Consider the following 17,926-nt stretch of genomic DNA (forward strand, 5'->3'; position numbering starts at 1 on the left):
AAAATCAAAGGAAGCTGTAACACAGGTTAGTGTATGCATACTATAAACAGATAAACCTACCAAGTTATCATCTGTAACATTAGGCCAGCATAATTATTTGTACAGCATTATGCTGTTTACAAAGGTAGCACACCCGATGATTTATTTCACAAATATCATTTGGTATGAAGTATTACTCATACTTCATCATATTCCTGCAGTGATAACACTGGAGTCAGCAATGGGGGTTCAAGAGAATCTCTGCAAGAGGAGGGTGCATGGCCTGAGTAAGAGCAAACAGCCGTTCACCCAACACTCGCTATAGTTCTCAAAGGGTGCAGTTGCCAACAGGGAAGCAGCTGAAGGTTCTTGACCTTGTACAGGAAAAGCAGGTTGCAGAATTCCCCCACATTTGAGTCTCCAGAGTGTCTCCCTCGAAGGCTTATGACACCACAGCCATACTACCAGCACACGAAGTAATAGAGGCTGCCCAGAAAGCAGGGGACAATGCCACTGGGGTTCCGAACGGCTAAATTTGATCAGGGACCACACACACACACAAAAAAAACAACAACAACAACAACAACAACAACAACAACAACAACAAAAAACCCACAACGCTTCATAGAAGAAAAATATCTAAACATTGAAATTTTTAATACTATGAAAAATTGCAAAATATTAAATGAATTTTAAAAGGAAGGGAAACTTTGAACTGTATGCACTAAGCAAATGCCAGGTCTAGCAAACAATGCTAGTTCTAGATTATTTGTTTTTAAAAAATGGAAAGCTATAAAAACAAATTAATGTTTTGTAGACCATAAAAAAGAATTTTCAGTAAAGTACAAAAATTTAAAGCATCCCTTTCTTTGCACTTATAATTCTTTAATGTGGAATCGCTTGGGCTGTCCATTCTGTGTTAAGTAACAGAACCGGTAACTAAGCACAGAAACACAATTTGAATTATAAAATTCTTGCTCTAACAAAAATTCCTTAAAGGAAAAAAAAAAGGGGGGGAGGGAGGTCAGTGCCTTGAAGCCATACAAAAAACTGTTAGATTCCTGTTTTTTGGTTTTTTTACGGCAAAAGTCTTACTGTATAGCCTTGTCTGGCCTGAAATTCACTATGTAGACAAGGCTTGCCTTGAACTCACAAAAGCTCCACTTCCTCTGCTTCCTAGGGTTAAAGGCATATGCACCTCCTAGATCCATACTGCACTGGTTGTCTGGAGTAGCATGAGACCTGGATGACTGGCCTAGGGAGAAGGATCTAGACTAGGGACCGGCGGAAATAACTCACACATCAGACTGCAGCCATGCTCACGTTCTTCCAGGGTGCAGACACCGAGCACGTGATGTTTCAGAGAACTCGACTCAAAACAAAAAGTCCTTTTTCTTACTCAGAAACATAAATTATCTTAGCAAACTGCAAAGCATCAGGCTAAAATTGCTATTAAAAAAACAGGTTTTAAAAAGTGAATTTTTTACATTTTACACAGGCTTAGGTCGAGCAACATTAAATCAATAAGGTAAGTATGCAGCAAATCTCAGCTTTCCAGTCAATTAAGTATCGCTTTGAAATAGTCTTTAAATTTTTCTATTCTACTTGAATAAATAAAACAACAGAAATTCAAATATACCATTTTAAGCAACTACAAAACTCTAAAAGGAAACACTTCTCAAGCTAAACTTTGCAGTAGCTGACTTTAATCCAAACTGTAAGTTTTAGAGCCATTAGAACATGTAGAAGGCACATACATGACATCTTCTCCCCGCCTTCCTGCTAGGCTGTACAAATGAAAGGCTGCATGGTGGCTCACATAATTTGTTTGAATGATTTCTGATACAAAGACCCAAGCTTTTAATTCCCCCAAGACAAATGAAAATTATAAAGTCTCAAACAAATTTTATCTCAGGTTAAAGAGTTGCCTTGTCTGGGTGAGGGACACGAAACGGAAAAGCCCGGCAGGGTGTGGAAGCCACACCTGCAACTCTAGCACTGAGACAAGGCAGGAAGGTCTGGCGGGAGGACAGCCAGGGCTGGACAGTAAGACTGTCTGGAAACAGCACTCTTCCTGAGGCTGTGGAACAAGCTCAGCCCTCCCACGGGCAGCAGAATGGGGCGGACCTTAATACGTATTTCTGTGTCATCAACCGCGCACCTCAGATGTCCTGATCACAATGCCCACGACAGAAAGCCATTCCAACAGCTCTCTTAAGGTTTTCTCATGGGCATTTCCATTAGTGGTTGACCTCTGCCCACTGGAAGCAAACCGAAACAGCGCTAAACACAGTAACGTATGCACAAAAGCCTAAAAGATTTAATTTACAAAATCTACAAGATACCCTGCCTCTGCAAAGAAAGTTCAAAGACCCAGGCAACTCGGTGAGTTGTACTGCTTCATAGTAATCTCAGCATGACAGACGTGATACAAAACACTCAGAATGAGTGAAGAGTGAGAAGGAGTAAGGAGAGTGGCGATGGAACCATCAAACACTTAAATGTCCCCCAGCATCGCGTTAGAAAAAGGGGAAAGAATCTCAGCAGACAGAGTAATTTACAAAACCAGAGTTACCTGCTGTAGTAATCAAACTTTAAAAGGCCGCCTGCTTGCTAGTCTTCTCTAAGTTCATTACTCCCTACTGTGAGACCATGACTTTATGAAAAAAGAAGGAAAAGGGGACACTTACTGGGAGTGAAAATGTCTCAGCCAGGTACTTCAGTAAGGATGCTTCTTTGGCCAAGAACTTGTTCCTTTCCTTGATGTTGCCTTGAAGCTGCGGATCGAACTCCTTTCTGACCACGGACGCAACGGAGTCAACTATCACAAGCTTAACTCCTTTGGAAATAATCTCTTCCTCCAAAGATTCAAGCCTAAGAAAGTAGAATTTGTAAAATAGTGAACAAATTTAAGACACTTTTTTTTTTTTTGTCTTTCTTTTTAGAAGGAAGATGGAAGAACATTGTATTAGGGTTGGAGAGGAAAGCTAACCACAGGACGGGCAAGCTGTAAATCCTGGCAGCTTCCAGGAGAAGGGAACTAGGGGAGAAGAGAGAACATCATGACTTTGAGTTAGGGTCTGCAAACATCTGTGAGGAGCAGGGACAGTCAGAGAAAACAGGGGGGAAGTCCAGAGTCCTAGAACAAACATGACTGGGATTTTGGTTGGTACCCAGTAAAGAGATAGAAAGTGGGGGAAGGGAAAATCATGCTTTTGGATTTAGAACTCAGAAAAAGAAAAACAAAAGACAGGTTTAACATAGAATATCTGTAAGCAACTGCGAAGACTTAATTTTTAAAAACAGAGTCAAGGGACTGGAGAGATGGCTCAATGGCTAAGAATACTTGCTCTTGCAAAGGACAGGGTTTGGCTGCCAGCACCCACAAGATGGTTCCCACCCATCTGAAACTCTAGTTCCAAGGCGTCCCACGCCCTCTTCTGACCTCCAAGGGCATCGGGCATTACAAGTGGTGTACATACAAACATTGTGGGCAAACGCTCATACACATAAAATATAAAATAAATAAGTCTAAAACAACAACAACAGTGTGTCAAAGGTTTATCAGCTTTAAATCAGTACGCCAGGTCTGGTGACACAGGTCGGTAGTCCTCACTACTCAGGAAGCTGAAGAAAGACGTTTGCAAGCTCAAGGCTGAACTGGGCTACAGTGGGAGTACAAACCCTGACTGGGAAGCATAGCATGGCCCTGTCTCAAAGTAAAAAATTTAAAAAGGATTGAGATGCAGCTCTTTGGTAGCGCACCTGCCTGATACACACTGGGCCCTAGGCTCCATCCTAGTAACACACACACACACACACACACACACTTCCCTAAGTCACACTGGTGACTATAAAACGCAGCACACATAACTTAGTTCAGTCCAGCACTGCTATTGTCTTGCATTCTTCTGGAAACAGGCACAGTGTTTTCATGTTGTCCTACGATGCTAGAAAAGCTGTAATCTTAAAGTAAAACTACTTGTGGTAGTCAGTCTCCAAAACGGCCCCCTCTTGTTCCCATTTCCTGGTATGTCATGTCTTTGTATGAATACATTTCCCTGTGTGTATGTGCCCTCCCACCTGGTACAGGAGTTGGTCTGGGTGACAAAAGCTTTTGACAACACAGTGGTACTCTTGTTCCAGACAGTAGGCACAAAGACTACAACATCCACACGTAAGAAAGCAGGCCTTCCAACGGCACAGGAGTGAGGCTGGAAAGAGATGCCAGGCCCGCTGAGCCGAGAGACGACTGCACTCCTGGACAAGAGCAGAGCAGAAAAACTGGCTGCGCCACTCCCAGATGCCCAGCAGCCAGAAAATACATATTTGCTGCTACATTTTGAGGCACTTTGCTAACAAAACACATAATTAATGAATCACTTAGATTGTAAAATATCCATTTAAATGTTTTTCTATGTTAAAGAAACATTTTAAAAACTACCACAAATAAAGAGTAATAATTATTTCCTTAATTCTATTATATAAGAATTATTTTACTCAAAAGCTAAAAACAAAGAAGATAAACACCTTCAAAGCATTACTAAAATAACAAAATCTGAAACCGCCTACCTTTGTAGAACTCCCTCACAGGTGAGTTCCCGGTGGAGATGAACTTTACTGCTCATCTGGAGCAATTTTTCTTCGGTGTTAAAGTAGAGTGGAAAACGGGCTTCTGCGATCTCGAGCAGTCTACGGAGAAAAGGGAGAAGAGTGCAGGAGAAAACACTGAGTACCGAAAGCCTCACTGCTGAGTCTCCAACACATTCTCCACGGGAAATTCCGAAGACCTGCCGCACGTCAGGTGCAGGCCAAAGTCTGGAAACACACGTGTCCTGAAGCCATGTGTCCTCTCTGCCTGTTACCGAAGGGCAGCTGTCAGAACAGAAGCTAGCAAGGCTTCCAGGTCTCACCCAACTTCCAACAAGCAACAATGTCCCCAAATTTTCATTTTCTGGAAATAATATGTTTATAAGTAACACTTTTGTCTAACAGCTACATTAACATATCTGAAATTAGAAAAGGCTTTCGGTTGCTCGGATGAACAAAGTCTATTTCAATAACTATAGTATATTATCCTAATGGTAAGTTATACTTAAGTTGGCATGTCTCATTCCAGAAAAAAATATGCTTTCTCAATTAAAATTTAGTGCTATCTAATAGTTCCTTGGTAAACAGAAGATTATTATGTAAACAAATGAATGCTCTCCAATTACTTCTCAGTAAACAAAAAGTTATTTTCTAAATATTCAATTCCGACGCCAGGCCTAAATCTAATAATGTGGGGCAGGTCAAGTAAAAAGTGATAAATAAAACAAAAATGACATCATCATTTAGCAGAATGAGGCATAAAGGGCATTACTAGAAATTACAAATGTATAGGTTTAAAAGTCAAAACTAAAACTCTTTGAGTATAGCTGTATTCCAGTTATATCTGTCAGCCATACTTGGTCATCCAGGGGACCTGGAACAGGAACTGCAAACACTAAGCCATCCCATATTCTATGTTCAAGTTAGAGACACAGAAGTACAAAAGATCAGTGTCCAAATGGTTAAAGGGTTTCTGAGAAGAGACTGAGAACGTTAAGTAGATAAACAAAACAAGTTCCTTAAATATGCTATAATCAGAAGCAAGGGTGGAGGGGCCTAAAACAGAAAAAAAAGAAGAGAAAAATAGAGACAGTCAACAACATTTTAAGTTTATTTTCAGCAAAATGAAAAGAAAAATACATAATTTGGTTCAATAAGACAAGATTCAAAATGCTTCAAGAGAAAAATATTATTTAAAGAGGTATTCAAGTGAGCAGTGTTTGACAGAGGCATAGGGACTAAGGGAAGGAGGGCAGGAATGGAGGAAGACAGAGAAGAAATGCTGTGCCGTTGGCCATGGAAGATGGGCAGGCTGTGAAGGTTTGTCAGAAACTATGATGATGATGATGATGATGATGATGATGATGATGATGATGATGATGCAACTATGCAGTAAGTTCAGCACTCAGTGTATGGATAGAAGCTAGTGCTATTCACATTTGATGTGCTGAATAACTATACTAAATAATTTTCTATAGGTTTATCCAAATTATTTTTATCTTAGGAAGCATTTTTAAAAGTATGAATAAAAGCTCAATATAAATGGAGTTTTCTACATGCCTGGTCTTAACCCTAGTAGTCTCCTGTGACAATCTTCTTCACAAGACCTTGTTTTTCAGGACAAGCAACAGAAAAACCTATCCTGTCCTCCGACATAATCACATCCAGTTTGAAAAGAGTGCCACCTACTGGATATCTCTTAATAAAAAGCATTCCTTTGAAAAGATTCACTTAAAATTCATTCATTCATCCAGGCATTGTGGTGCACACCTTTTATCTCAGCGCTTTGGAGACAGAGGCAGGTAGGTGGATCTCTGTGAGTTCGAGGCCAGCCTGATCTACAGAATGAGTTCCAGGACGGCCAGGTCTACACAGAGAAACCCTCTATCAAAAAATAAATAAATAAATAAATAAATAAATAATACAAGAAAATAAAATCCGCTCATTCGGGATTTACTGAGGACCTACACCGTGTTCCAGGCACTGCTCTAAGTACCGAACACATGGCATTACAACATCCCACAAAAGGAAATGAGGACAGGAGGGAGGAAGAAAGTTACATTCTCCCTGGGCTGGCTTGATTTATGTCAACTTGACACAAACTGTAGCCATCTGAGAGGAGGAAACCTCGACTGAGAAAATGCCTCCATATGACTGGGCTGTAGGCCAGCCTGTGGAGCATTTTCTTAATTAGTGATCGATGGGGAGGGCCCAGCCTATTGTGGGTGGTGCCATCCCTGGACTGGTGGTCTTGGGCTCCATAAGAAAGCAGGCTGAGCAAGCCATGACAAGACAGTAAGCAGCGCCCTCCACGGCCTTTGCATCAGCTTCTGTCTCCAGGTTTGAGTTCCTGTCCCGACTTCCTTTGATGATGACCAGTGCTGTAGAAGCATAAACCCTTTCCTCCCCAGCTGGCTCTTTGGCCATGGGTTTCATCTAACTAAGACACTCCGGAAGGAGAGAAAAGCAAATAAACATATCAGAGGCCAGCTCCAGTGATCTAAAGAAAACTGAAGCAGGATGAGGGGATGGAGGGCGGGGGGAGCAAGTGCAAGTGGTATTCCTCGCAGAGCTGTCCAGATGAGTAAGAGAACAATGCGCTGTCTGGAAGAACAGAGATCTGCAGCAGAGAAGAGCCCTCCCTCGCGTCAGTGGCAGGAGCGAAAGGATAATATAGCTGGAACACAGGGGGCAAGGGGAAGATTAACTGGGGAAAGCCAGAGAGCTAGCTAGCCAGAGATCAAGGTCCCCTCAGAGCCTCAGATCTGTGGTCATCTGTTTGGAGTTTATTAAGAAAAACGAGAAGTCTGGAAGCAGAACTGGCACCAGCAGATTTCCTTTTCAAAAGTCCATTCATTACCTTAACCATTCAGCCACCACATCCCACAGAGGTTTCTTTAAAAATTAAAAATAAGTAAATAAATAATAAACAAAAGACTGTTGGGGGTTAGTGCTAGAAAGCACTTGCGGTTCTTTCAGAAGATGAAATTCATTTCCCAATACTCATATAGTGGCTGAAAACCATCCTTAACTCCAGATCTGGGGGACCTGCCACCCTCTTCTGGTCTCTGGTATCAGGCACATACATGTTGCTTCTACATACATGCAGGCAAAACATCCATCACATAAGATACAAAATAATAAATAAATCTCTCTTTTTTTAAGTTTGCTCTAGAGTCTGGGGGGATGGCCCAGCATGCAGGAGTGCTTCTATACAAGCATGAGACCCTGAGTTCAAATCCCCACTATGGAGCAGAGACTGGAGGATGGCTGAGGCTTAATAGAGGCTAGGCTAGGTCCAAGTACAGTGAGAATCCTACCCCAAAGGAATAGGGGAAAGAATGATACATCAGGACACCAACATCCTCTTCTGTCCTCCATAAGCAGGCAGAAGCGTGCGCACACACGTGCAGTGCGTGCACACACACACACACACACACACACAGAGTTTGCTCTAGATGTCAAATGGAGAAAAGGCTATAGGAAGGGCAAGGATGAAAACAAGATGAGCTGGTACTGCAGTCCACACAAAAGAATGATGGTGACTTGACCTAGGGAAATAACACCTCAGATAACCAGAAGTACCTAGATTATAATTCAGAGGGAGAGAAGGAAGAATTTCATTACTAGAAGAATGGAAATTCGATCAGGATTTCAGTTATTGGTGTTCTTCCTGTGTTCTACTTTTTATGGAGGACAACAGACTTCATCTTCAGATATATCAATTTTCCACATATGTAAACATAGCTATAACATGTTATTATGTCAAGTGGCAAATGTATATGAGTCTGGGGATTGTGGGAAAGCTCAGAACATGAACCCTTGACCCTTCTGCCAATCAAGAAGTTTGTTAAAATCATGAGATTGGATATCAGGGACTGAGGAAAGAGAGAAGAGGAACAAGATTCCAAAACTGAGTTCTAGGGTTTTCCAAGACTTAGAAGATGAAAACTTGAGGATCCAGCAACACAGATGAAAGAAGTGGTCAGAAGATAGGAATCAAATCAAGAGAGTCTGACTGCTGCTAAGAACACAGCTAAATGGAAGAACTGTTCACAGAACAATCAACAACAGTCAACAGTGCTACATGACTACCCACATGGTGGATCCAAGATGGGGCTGGAACAGTCCCACTTCCTAGAGATGTCACAGCCAACATATTGTCCATGAACAACACATTATTCAACAGGTTTATACCTGTTGTACATATATATGATGTACAAAACTTACTGTTATCAGTCATGTAAAAGCACAGTATATACAATTATGCACAGTCTATAACACTTGGTAATGGCAATGGACAGCTGTGTTTGTTTACTCTGCTAGCAATCACCATGACAGCATTTTTCAGTTCTTGTAAAACACAATGCAGCAGCTTCACGTTTGTTTTTGCTCACCATGTCTTGGCTGCATACAGAGACCATATCTATAAAGAACACACACTATGCAGTGTGTGTAAGTACACTGTAACAGAAACACAGGACAAATCGTCTAGTGATACAGTTCTCAGACTATACCACCACCATTAAGCAGCACATGGCCATGTTTTAAATACTACTGAGTTCAATAAAGTTTTGAAAATCAATTTCGATATAGGGCTAGGAGATAAAGCCAGTATGGAATGAATTCAAGGCAAAATAGGGAGATTTTTACTTCTGAGCACAAAAGATTAACTGGCTTGGGAATTGCCCTGATAGCATCAACAACTAAGGAAAGCAGACAAAATATCTGACATAACAGTTTCACACACTGAACAATAGTTCAAAACTGTGACCCTCATGAGAAAGGAAACTAATAGGAACCTGAAGTGTGTCCCAGGCTCACACCAGAGGCACTTTCCATTATACAAAACAAAAAAGGGAAGCCAAAGTGAGTCTGGTGGAACCTGAGCAAAGATGAGATCAGAGTTTGGGAAGGCCAAACTGGTGCGAATGCAGAAAAGGAGGTGTGGGGTCTGGAGGGGAGCTGTGGATGGGTGCGCTCCAGAACCAATACGCATAATGTATGGAAGGAAACTACTCAGAAGAAACCAGGAGACAACACAGAGACTAAACACAGAATGAGAACAGTACACATTCCCACGCCAACAGAAAGTACGGAGATCTCTTTATACCCTAGGCCGCTAGTGGAGTCCTCAGATGGGCTTCACAGTACTGAGGCTTAAAGACCACTTGGAATCTGCTGTAACAAAAGGGAAGGGCCAGCTTTTAAATTATCAAAATAATTTTAACTATAAATTAAAACAAAAATCTGATGCTTTAAAGCTATATATTTAAGTCCGGCATCTAACATCCAACTTAGAAATTACGGGAAAAAAAAGGGGGGGGGGCTGGAGAGATGGTTCAGCAATTAAGAGCACTGACTGCTCTTCCAAAGGACTCGATTTCAACCCAGCACCCACATGCCAGCTCACATTCATACACAGAAAATACAAAATAATAAATTTCTTATTTTAAGTCTGCTCTTCAGTTGAAACCAAAGGACTCAGTTTCAAGCCAGCACCCACATGAAAGCTCACAGCCTTCTGTAACTTTATTTCAAGGGGATCCAACGCCCTCTTCTGGACTCTCGCACAGATATACACATGCAGACAAGCACTCATACACAGAAAATTTTAAAATGTTTAATTACTAGGCATGTAAATCACTAACAAAAGACCAGAAACAGCTATTCATAATCTTATAAATGTACTTAAATATGTAAATAGAAGTTGTCAAACACTACGTACTGTAGACCCAAACCAGAAAATGATTTGGTTTTGTTAATGAAGTCTAATTTGAACACCTACTTGGCTCACTTCCTATTACAGCTGCTTTTGCACTATAAGAGCAGAACTGAAGGGCTTTAACCCCAGCACTAGAAAGGGAGAAGGGGAGACAACCTGAGCTATATAGTAAGACGGTGTCAGAAACAAAAAGGAGGTAGGGTGGTAGCTCAGCTAGTGGGTTAGCATTGCAAGCATGAGGTCCTGGGTTCAATCCTCAAAACGTGTGTAACAACGCCAGGAGTGACAGCACGGGTTTATAACTCAGGTTGGGCAGGCAGGGACTGGCAGGTCACTGGAACTGCCCAGAGAGCCAGGCCGGGCCAGTGAGAGACCTTATCCCAATTTAAAAGAAATGAGAGTGGCTCAATCGTTAAGAGCACTTGCTGTTCTTCCAGAGGACCCAAGTTCGATTCCCACCACCTCTAAGTCTAGTTCCAGGGGATCCAATACCCTCTTCTGACCTCCTCAGGCACCAAGCACACAAGTGATATAACACAGGCAAACATCCATAATAAAGATTTTTAAAGGGGGTAGATAGACACGAGGAATGGCACCCAAGGTTGTCTGTTCTCTGGGGTCTATATGCACATAAACACACACATACATATGCACACACAAAAAAAACTAACACAGGTACACAAATATATGTACATGCAACTGTATGCACAAACTCTTGGCAGAATCAATAACTAAAATAAATCAATCGAAACAGCTATAAAGAATGCCTGCAGAGCTAATACTGTTTCCGAGATCATCTGAAATAAAATGTTCAAACCACTAATGAACCATGCTTAAGGCAAAGCATGTGTTACCTTTGGGTTCAACCTCAACAACCCTCCCCAGCCATAAACCTGAAGAATGCACTATCAACCACCCCACAATTTCACAAGTAAAATGAATTCCTTAACATAAAATAAGCAAATAAAATAAGCAAACCAGCTCTTTCCTTTTACTTAGGTTTTTAAACTGAGTTCCTCGTGGACCTTATAATTTAATTTATATAATTTATAACTTATAATTTAAGTTATAAGAGCTAGTTGGAAACAAGCCTAAGCTAAGGCCAAGCTTTCATAACTAATAATAAGTCTCCATGTCATTATTTGGGAGTTGGTGGTCCCAACAATAAAGTCTGACTACATATGGTGTCCAAAGTGGAGGCACAAATATCCACATAGGACCTGAGAAAGCTTTAAAAAAAAAAAAAAAAAAAGAGTTCCAAACACACAAACAGACCTGGCTTCCTAGGCTGGCTGGTGTTCATGGCATACAGAGGCGTGGCTCCCAGCTGCTGCCTACAGGCTTGAGGCTCAGCTCTCACAAACCCAAGCTGGGGTAGAGCCAGCTGCCAGAGCCATGTGCTAAGTAGAACCATGCGGCGGATTGCCTGACCCTTTAAGGTTTGGCTCCCGTGGTCAGAGAATACTTCATGTACCTAGTAAGGCTGAGTTCAGACGAGAAAACTTCTGAACAGGTACAGTAAAAATGGGTATAGACTGTCATATAAAAATATAAATGCTTTTTTATATTTATTTATTATGTATACAATATTCTGTCTGCATGTATGCCTGAAGTCCAGAAGAGGGCACCAGACCTTATTACAGATGGTTGTGAGCCACCATGTGGTTGCTAGGAATTGAACTCAGGACCTTTGGAAGAGCAGGCAATGCTCTTAACCTCTGAGCCATCACTCTAGCCCCCTATAAATGCTTTAAAAATAATAAAGTCTTTAAAGAGTGAGTAAAGTTATAAAAAAGAATAAGCCATGTAAGGGTGGGAAATATTATAACACAGGGAGTTTGGGCCTATGGTACTTTGTTAACGTTACACTTTTGAATGCTAACGAATAGAGAACAACCACTGCTGAGAGACACTGGATTGAGGAAGGACTGCTGAATTAAATCAGCCTATATATTTTATGGGTGACTTAATTTCAGAATGGGAGTCAGGAAATGTTTTGTGCTGGGGGAGAGGTTATACCCTGTTTGCACAGGAAAAAAACTATGGATTCCTTCAAAGTTAGTGAAGATCAGATTTGATGGGTGTGGGGATCCTGAGAATCTTGGTTGCAGATATGAGGGGGAAAGCCAGGAAAGACTACAAGCCAGGTGACATTGATGCTGATTCTTCTACATGGGAACAGCTCTGAGACTGGAGGAGACATAATAAATCTTGTTGGCTACAGAATCCTCATGCTTTATTATTTACATGCCATCCTTTTATATGGCATGGATGGAGATTCATATTCCAGTTTGGCTATACAGTCCAAATGGACTTAAAAAGTTGACAGATGTCTTTTACCTGATCAAATATAGAGCAGAGAATCATCTTTAACTGACTTGAGCACACTGCACATTCCATACTTGTGTTAATGCAAATATGTATGTTACCTTTAAAAGTCTGTGTATTTTCAGAAAAAAAGAACCAGATACCAATGAAGACAAGTAGCCCAGGTGATCCAGCCTCTCGGAGTGCTGCACTTTCCTCAAAAATCTGCATTCAGAACAACTTCAAAGCTACTTGCTGAGATGGTCCAGCCTCACAGACTACTCCAGTCAGGACTTCAGATAAACCCTGCATTATCCCATTACACAGAGACTGGACAATAAATGTTACAGCTATTTTCCCAGGACTTGACCATTATCTCAGTTTTCTCAGAGTCCCCTAAAGATACAATTATCCCAGCAGGAAGTAATTTTAAGAACATGACGCCCACATTTCCAAGAGATGGGGTGGGTAGTTTTATTATCAATCGGTGGGTTATGGGTGCTTGTCATTGTTTAGCAGGGCTTACTTGCAAATTGTTATTGGTCATGGCCAGAGAAAAAAGCTAAGCAAAAGAGGTTAGACTCAAGGTTTTCTTTCTGAAAAGATAAAGGGGGAATAAAAAAATGATAAGATAAAGTGGTAGATTACTGAATCTACTTTTAAACTAAAAAGCAACCACTAGTCACAAATATTTTACATTGGTATAGATTTTTATGTATTGATACAAATGTAAGGTTATTTTTGTTAGAACATACTATATATATATGTAAATATATGTTTCTACTCTTGTTTAAGATATTTTGTACATTGATACAAATTTAAGACTACTTTTGTTTCAATAGACTGTGTGTATGTTTCTACTCTTTTTTAAAGTATTGTACCCATGCAGCTCATTTTAAAATGTAATGTAAATTCCAGTTCTTAAAAGTTATTATTATAAACTCTTTAGGATAATTAAGAAATATAGGTCAGCTATAACAATCTAACTTGTAGTCATATTAGGTATGTTTTCAAGGTTAAACAGACATATTTTAGATAGATAGGTGGTCTTCAAGCACTTCAGAGATTTACAGAATATGGTATTAAGATGTTTTAATAACATAAAGCTTTTCATGACAGTGAGATAGGTCTGCTCCTGGCAGTTCCAATCTACTTCAGAAAAAAAGGTGATGGGTGTTGAAGAACCTCCATATGGAATTTGCTTTCATATGTGGCAAAGCTAGCCACTGGGCAACTGCCCTTGCCTAGAGTGCAGACAGTATTCTGTCCAAATCGGACAAGGACACAAAAGAAGGTGACTGCGAATTTTGCCAAGACAAGGTAGGACAGTTTTTTCAAAAGTCCTGCTTCACAAAAAATCTCTGTCAGATATTCTAGGCCTGTAGGCTGAAGGTGGACGCCCCAATATTACAGAGAAATCTTGAGTGACTGTCCAGAAAGTCAGATGTCTCAATTGTTTCTAGTTTTGGAAGTTGTTGGCCCTGCACTTTCTGTTTACTTGAGAAATATTTTATCCTTCTTAGGTCTCTGATGGGGTTGAAGACTAGATAGTTAAATCATTTTCTTTGTTACCAAATTCAGAAGAGAAACTTACAAAAAGAGATATAAAATTTATAAAGGTTAATAGACATAAAAGCTTAAGTTGTTTATCTAAAAAAAAGGTTTAAGGTTTAAATATATACTATTAGGTTGGTAATACAAGTTATGATAAAAAGTGGTTTAGGTATAAAACTTTGGACTCACCAAGATAGGATAGATAATAGAGTATTTTCTCTGAATTTGCCAAATATAAATGGACTGGATTTTGTACGTGTATCTCTTACTTGATAATTGTTCTTATTGTATATAATTTACTTTGTTAGAGTTAAAACCTTTCATTTTTATTTGAAACAAAAAAGGAAGAATTGTCACAGGATATTTGTTTATACTGTGTGAAGATGTGTCACTGTGGTTGGTTTAATAAAAAGCAGCCGGAGCCATGAGCATATACAGCAGATGACAGCTCATATTTGACAGGTCAACCCACCAGATGAAAAACTCTCTGGTGGGGAGCCCCACTTGGTAAAGACCGTGGGGTCACTGACTGTGAATCGGTTGCTTCTGTCTGTAGTTTTTCTCATGTGCCACTACATTTCTTCCTGAAAACAGCTATGGGTATTTTTCCTGGTGCCAGTGTGTTTAANGTTTATTTCATGAAAATATTTCATCTACTGGGCACACATATATCTGTGGATGGTCAGAAAGATAATTTCTGCTTAATCTGTATAATTTTGATGAATAGAAATAATACTAGGATATTTTTCGTAGCTCAGACTGACATAGGAAAATAACAAGATTCTCAGTTACAAAATTTATTTTAGACTTCAGAACAGATTCAAAATAGACTAGATGCACCTACAAAATATGCACCAGAGCAAGTTCCCAGGTATCTGTTGAACCAAAGTCAGGGTGATAACATTGAGATATAACTCCCTGCAGCAACTGACTTTCTGCACGTACCCCTGGCCTCGGTTTGTGATGCAGGACTCAAGACCTAGTCAACTAACTGATTATCGTTTAAGTCCCGAATTTCAGTGTCACTCTCTGTCTGGGAACCCCGACCACTTTAAGAAGCTACAAGCCTGCTTTACTCACCATGCCCGGTTGGCGTGACCTCCCTAGCCTGAGAGAAACCGTATGGTTCCTAGTGTATCAGAATGGCTCTGTCTCTATTGTGTACTCAAGAACTGCTAAGTGACCCTAAGAATGTTATTTATATATTGTCCAGAGTTTGTGCTATGAAAGGTATGTGAGAGTGTATGTGAGTGTGTCGGTGTGTCAGTGTGCGAGTGAGTACTGATGTAGAAGAGAGGTGTAGCTCTATGTGAAGAAATGTAGCAGAGTGGAGAGAAGAAATGTGTAGAGGAGACAGATGTATGAAAAACAGGGATGTATCTGTATGGAAAGAGATGTAACTGTGTACAAAGACTGTCAGGAGAGGAAAGGTGTTATTAATAAAAACCCAGGATCAGATATGGGATAAATGCTGAAAAACCAGAGAAGTTAAGCAGCTAGCCACTAGAAGGACCTCTTACCTCTACTGAATCCTCAGACCAAAGTGGGCAAGATCCCGTCTCCACGAATCCTCAGACCGAATGCCATGAGCTTCTATCTCCTCCTGCCTTTTATTCCTCTCTCCACCCAGCCATATCCCTTTCTGTCTCCACCTTCCTAGTGCTGGGATAAAAGGCATGTGACTCCCAAGTACTGGGATTAAAGGTGTGCACCACCACTGCCTGACCTCTATGGCTAATTAGTGACTTAGCTACACACTCTGATCTTCAGGCAAGCTTTCTTTATTTGTTAGATCACAAACAAAATATCACCATGGAGAGGAGATTTTTTTTTCAAGATGCCGTAATAAAAATATAGCTTACACAGGTACCCCACTTAAACCAGTAAGAAAGGATAGAAGAGGAGGAAGACAAGCTGCTTCCTGAATCAATTTCAAAAGAAAAAAAATCCTTTAAAATTGTAGTTAGCACCCTTTGTTCTCAAAAATTAAATAATAACCTAAGTGTAAATGGCCCATGGTGCACAGGGGCTCTAAAAGCAAAGCATTTTAGTAAAAATTAAAACAACCTACCTTTCAGCAGTAAATGCAGACTCTGTGTCAATGTACACCACAGCCCCTTCTAATCCTCCCATGTTGGTGGGCAGTGTAGCTAAAATGCTCATCATCATACAAAACTGAGTTTTTCCACAGCCTGGTGGACCTGTAATCTAAAGAACAAAGTCATGTTATCTATAAAATTTGAATAAACACTGTAATTTAGTCAAAGAAAATTATTTTAGGATTGGCTGAAAAAAAAAAAAAAACCAATGCAATGAGCCTGGGTTCCAGGAGAGAATTAAGCTCTACTTCCCAAAGACACCCACTGTATGTAACAACTAACTTTCCTCTTATTGGTGTATGCTTGGGATGTGTATCCTTGGGAATAACGAGAAAATGCTCACTCAGTTAGTTACCTTCTGTGCTCTGTTACCAGACGTGAAGTTAAAACTGAGAAAGGATAGACGTTGCACCCACTAACTGTATATACTGGTGTTGACGAATGACTTTGTGAAAATACTAATGATTGGTAGGGGTGTTAATCCTTTAGGCAATAGATAGCACAGTTACTTGTCATTCAAAGAAGGTCAGTAGATATAACATAGCACATAGCTTATCTGTCCTTTCTTTTTATTTTTCCTGGCTGGTCCGGAACTTACAGAAATTTGTGTTTCCACCTTAGTGCTGAGATTAAAGAAATGTGCTACCATATCCAGCTTCTTATTTTTTAAATATATATATATTAAAATATAATTTTAAAATATATTATGTTCACTAAATTCATAATTTACTAAAAAGTTATAAAATATAATACATATTATATATAAATATAAAATTTACTAAATATATATAGTAAAATACTTAAGTGTATATGTGTTCTTCCTTCTGTCAGTTCAACTGCTCTTTCACAGTCTTTACTATGAGTTGTGCTTCAATGGATTTTCATGATCAGTCCTCATCTCATCACAGAGTACCATAAAGAGTCTATATTTTACAGCCCAGATGTTTTCTCAAAGGCTCGCCCCCTCGGAACTTCGTCCTCAGTTTGGGGTAGCAGAAACTTTAACAGGGAGGGCTGATGGAGGACGATTAGGTCAGACAGGAGAGCAGAAGGGATCATTATACCTCTTATGGAGTGTGTTCTTTCATAGGCCCCTTCTGCACACAGTACTTTCCTTTTTGCTTCTCTGCCATATTGTGGCACAGCCAGGTGAGTCTTCCCAACAGGCTCCTGTCATGTTGTTTGGATCTTCTAACCATCACATTGTGACCCAAATAAATCTCTTTACCATATAAAAGTACCCAACCTCCAAAATTCTGTTATGGCAAATGGTATAGTAGTAGACTCAAACAAGTTTTTATAAAATCCAGCAAAACTTATATCATTTGAAAAACTCTTTTGCCCATCTAAAATTAACTTTTGTGTTGTCTGTCAGTCACCTAAAAATAAAAGCAACAGAAAAGCTAAAAGATTTTTACAAGAAACATCCATACACTCACCCCCTATACTCAACAATTACCATCTTATTGTATTAACTATGCGATTTCCTGTTATATTAATCTGTCCATCTCTCCATCTATTTACCAATACATTTTGGGTTTCTCTCTTTCATGCTTCAAAATAAACCACACATCAACATACTTTCTCCCAGAAATCCTGCACACATATCATTCTCCAGAGTTTAATATGTATAGTACTTTTCCTTTTGACTTTCTCATAATGAAATATGAAA

The 17,926-nt window shown here is 39.9% G+C and overlaps 1 protein-coding gene across 12 annotated transcripts in view; it reads right to left on the minus strand.

Annotated features, from left to right (window-relative positions):
• The window catches only part of Rad51b (RAD51 paralog B), a 599,994-nt gene that overhangs the window by 493,042 nt on the left and 89,026 nt on the right, over nucleotides 1-17,926 (minus strand). For all 12 annotated transcript variants that reach the window (XR_007594675.1, XM_050158446.1, XM_050158438.1 and 9 more), the window contains 3 exons: nucleotides 16,227-16,363; nucleotides 4,552-4,671; nucleotides 2,670-2,853 (listed from right to left, as the gene is read on the minus strand). Coding sequence is in view for 11 of the 12 variants with exons in the window: in XM_050158446.1 (XP_050014403.1) it covers nucleotides 2,670-2,853; nucleotides 4,552-4,671; nucleotides 16,227-16,363 (441 nt within the window). In the remaining variant the exon portion in view is untranslated. The remainder of the gene's footprint in view (nucleotides 1-2,669; nucleotides 2,854-4,551; nucleotides 4,672-16,226; nucleotides 16,364-17,926) is intronic.

This window comes from Alexandromys fortis, unplaced genomic scaffold (genome assembly GCF_014885135.2).
Source record: "Alexandromys fortis isolate MF-2015 unplaced genomic scaffold, M_Fortis_MF-2015_v1.1 scaffold_99, whole genome shotgun sequence".
Classification (NCBI taxonomy): domain Eukaryota; kingdom Metazoa; phylum Chordata; class Mammalia; order Rodentia; family Cricetidae; genus Alexandromys; species Alexandromys fortis.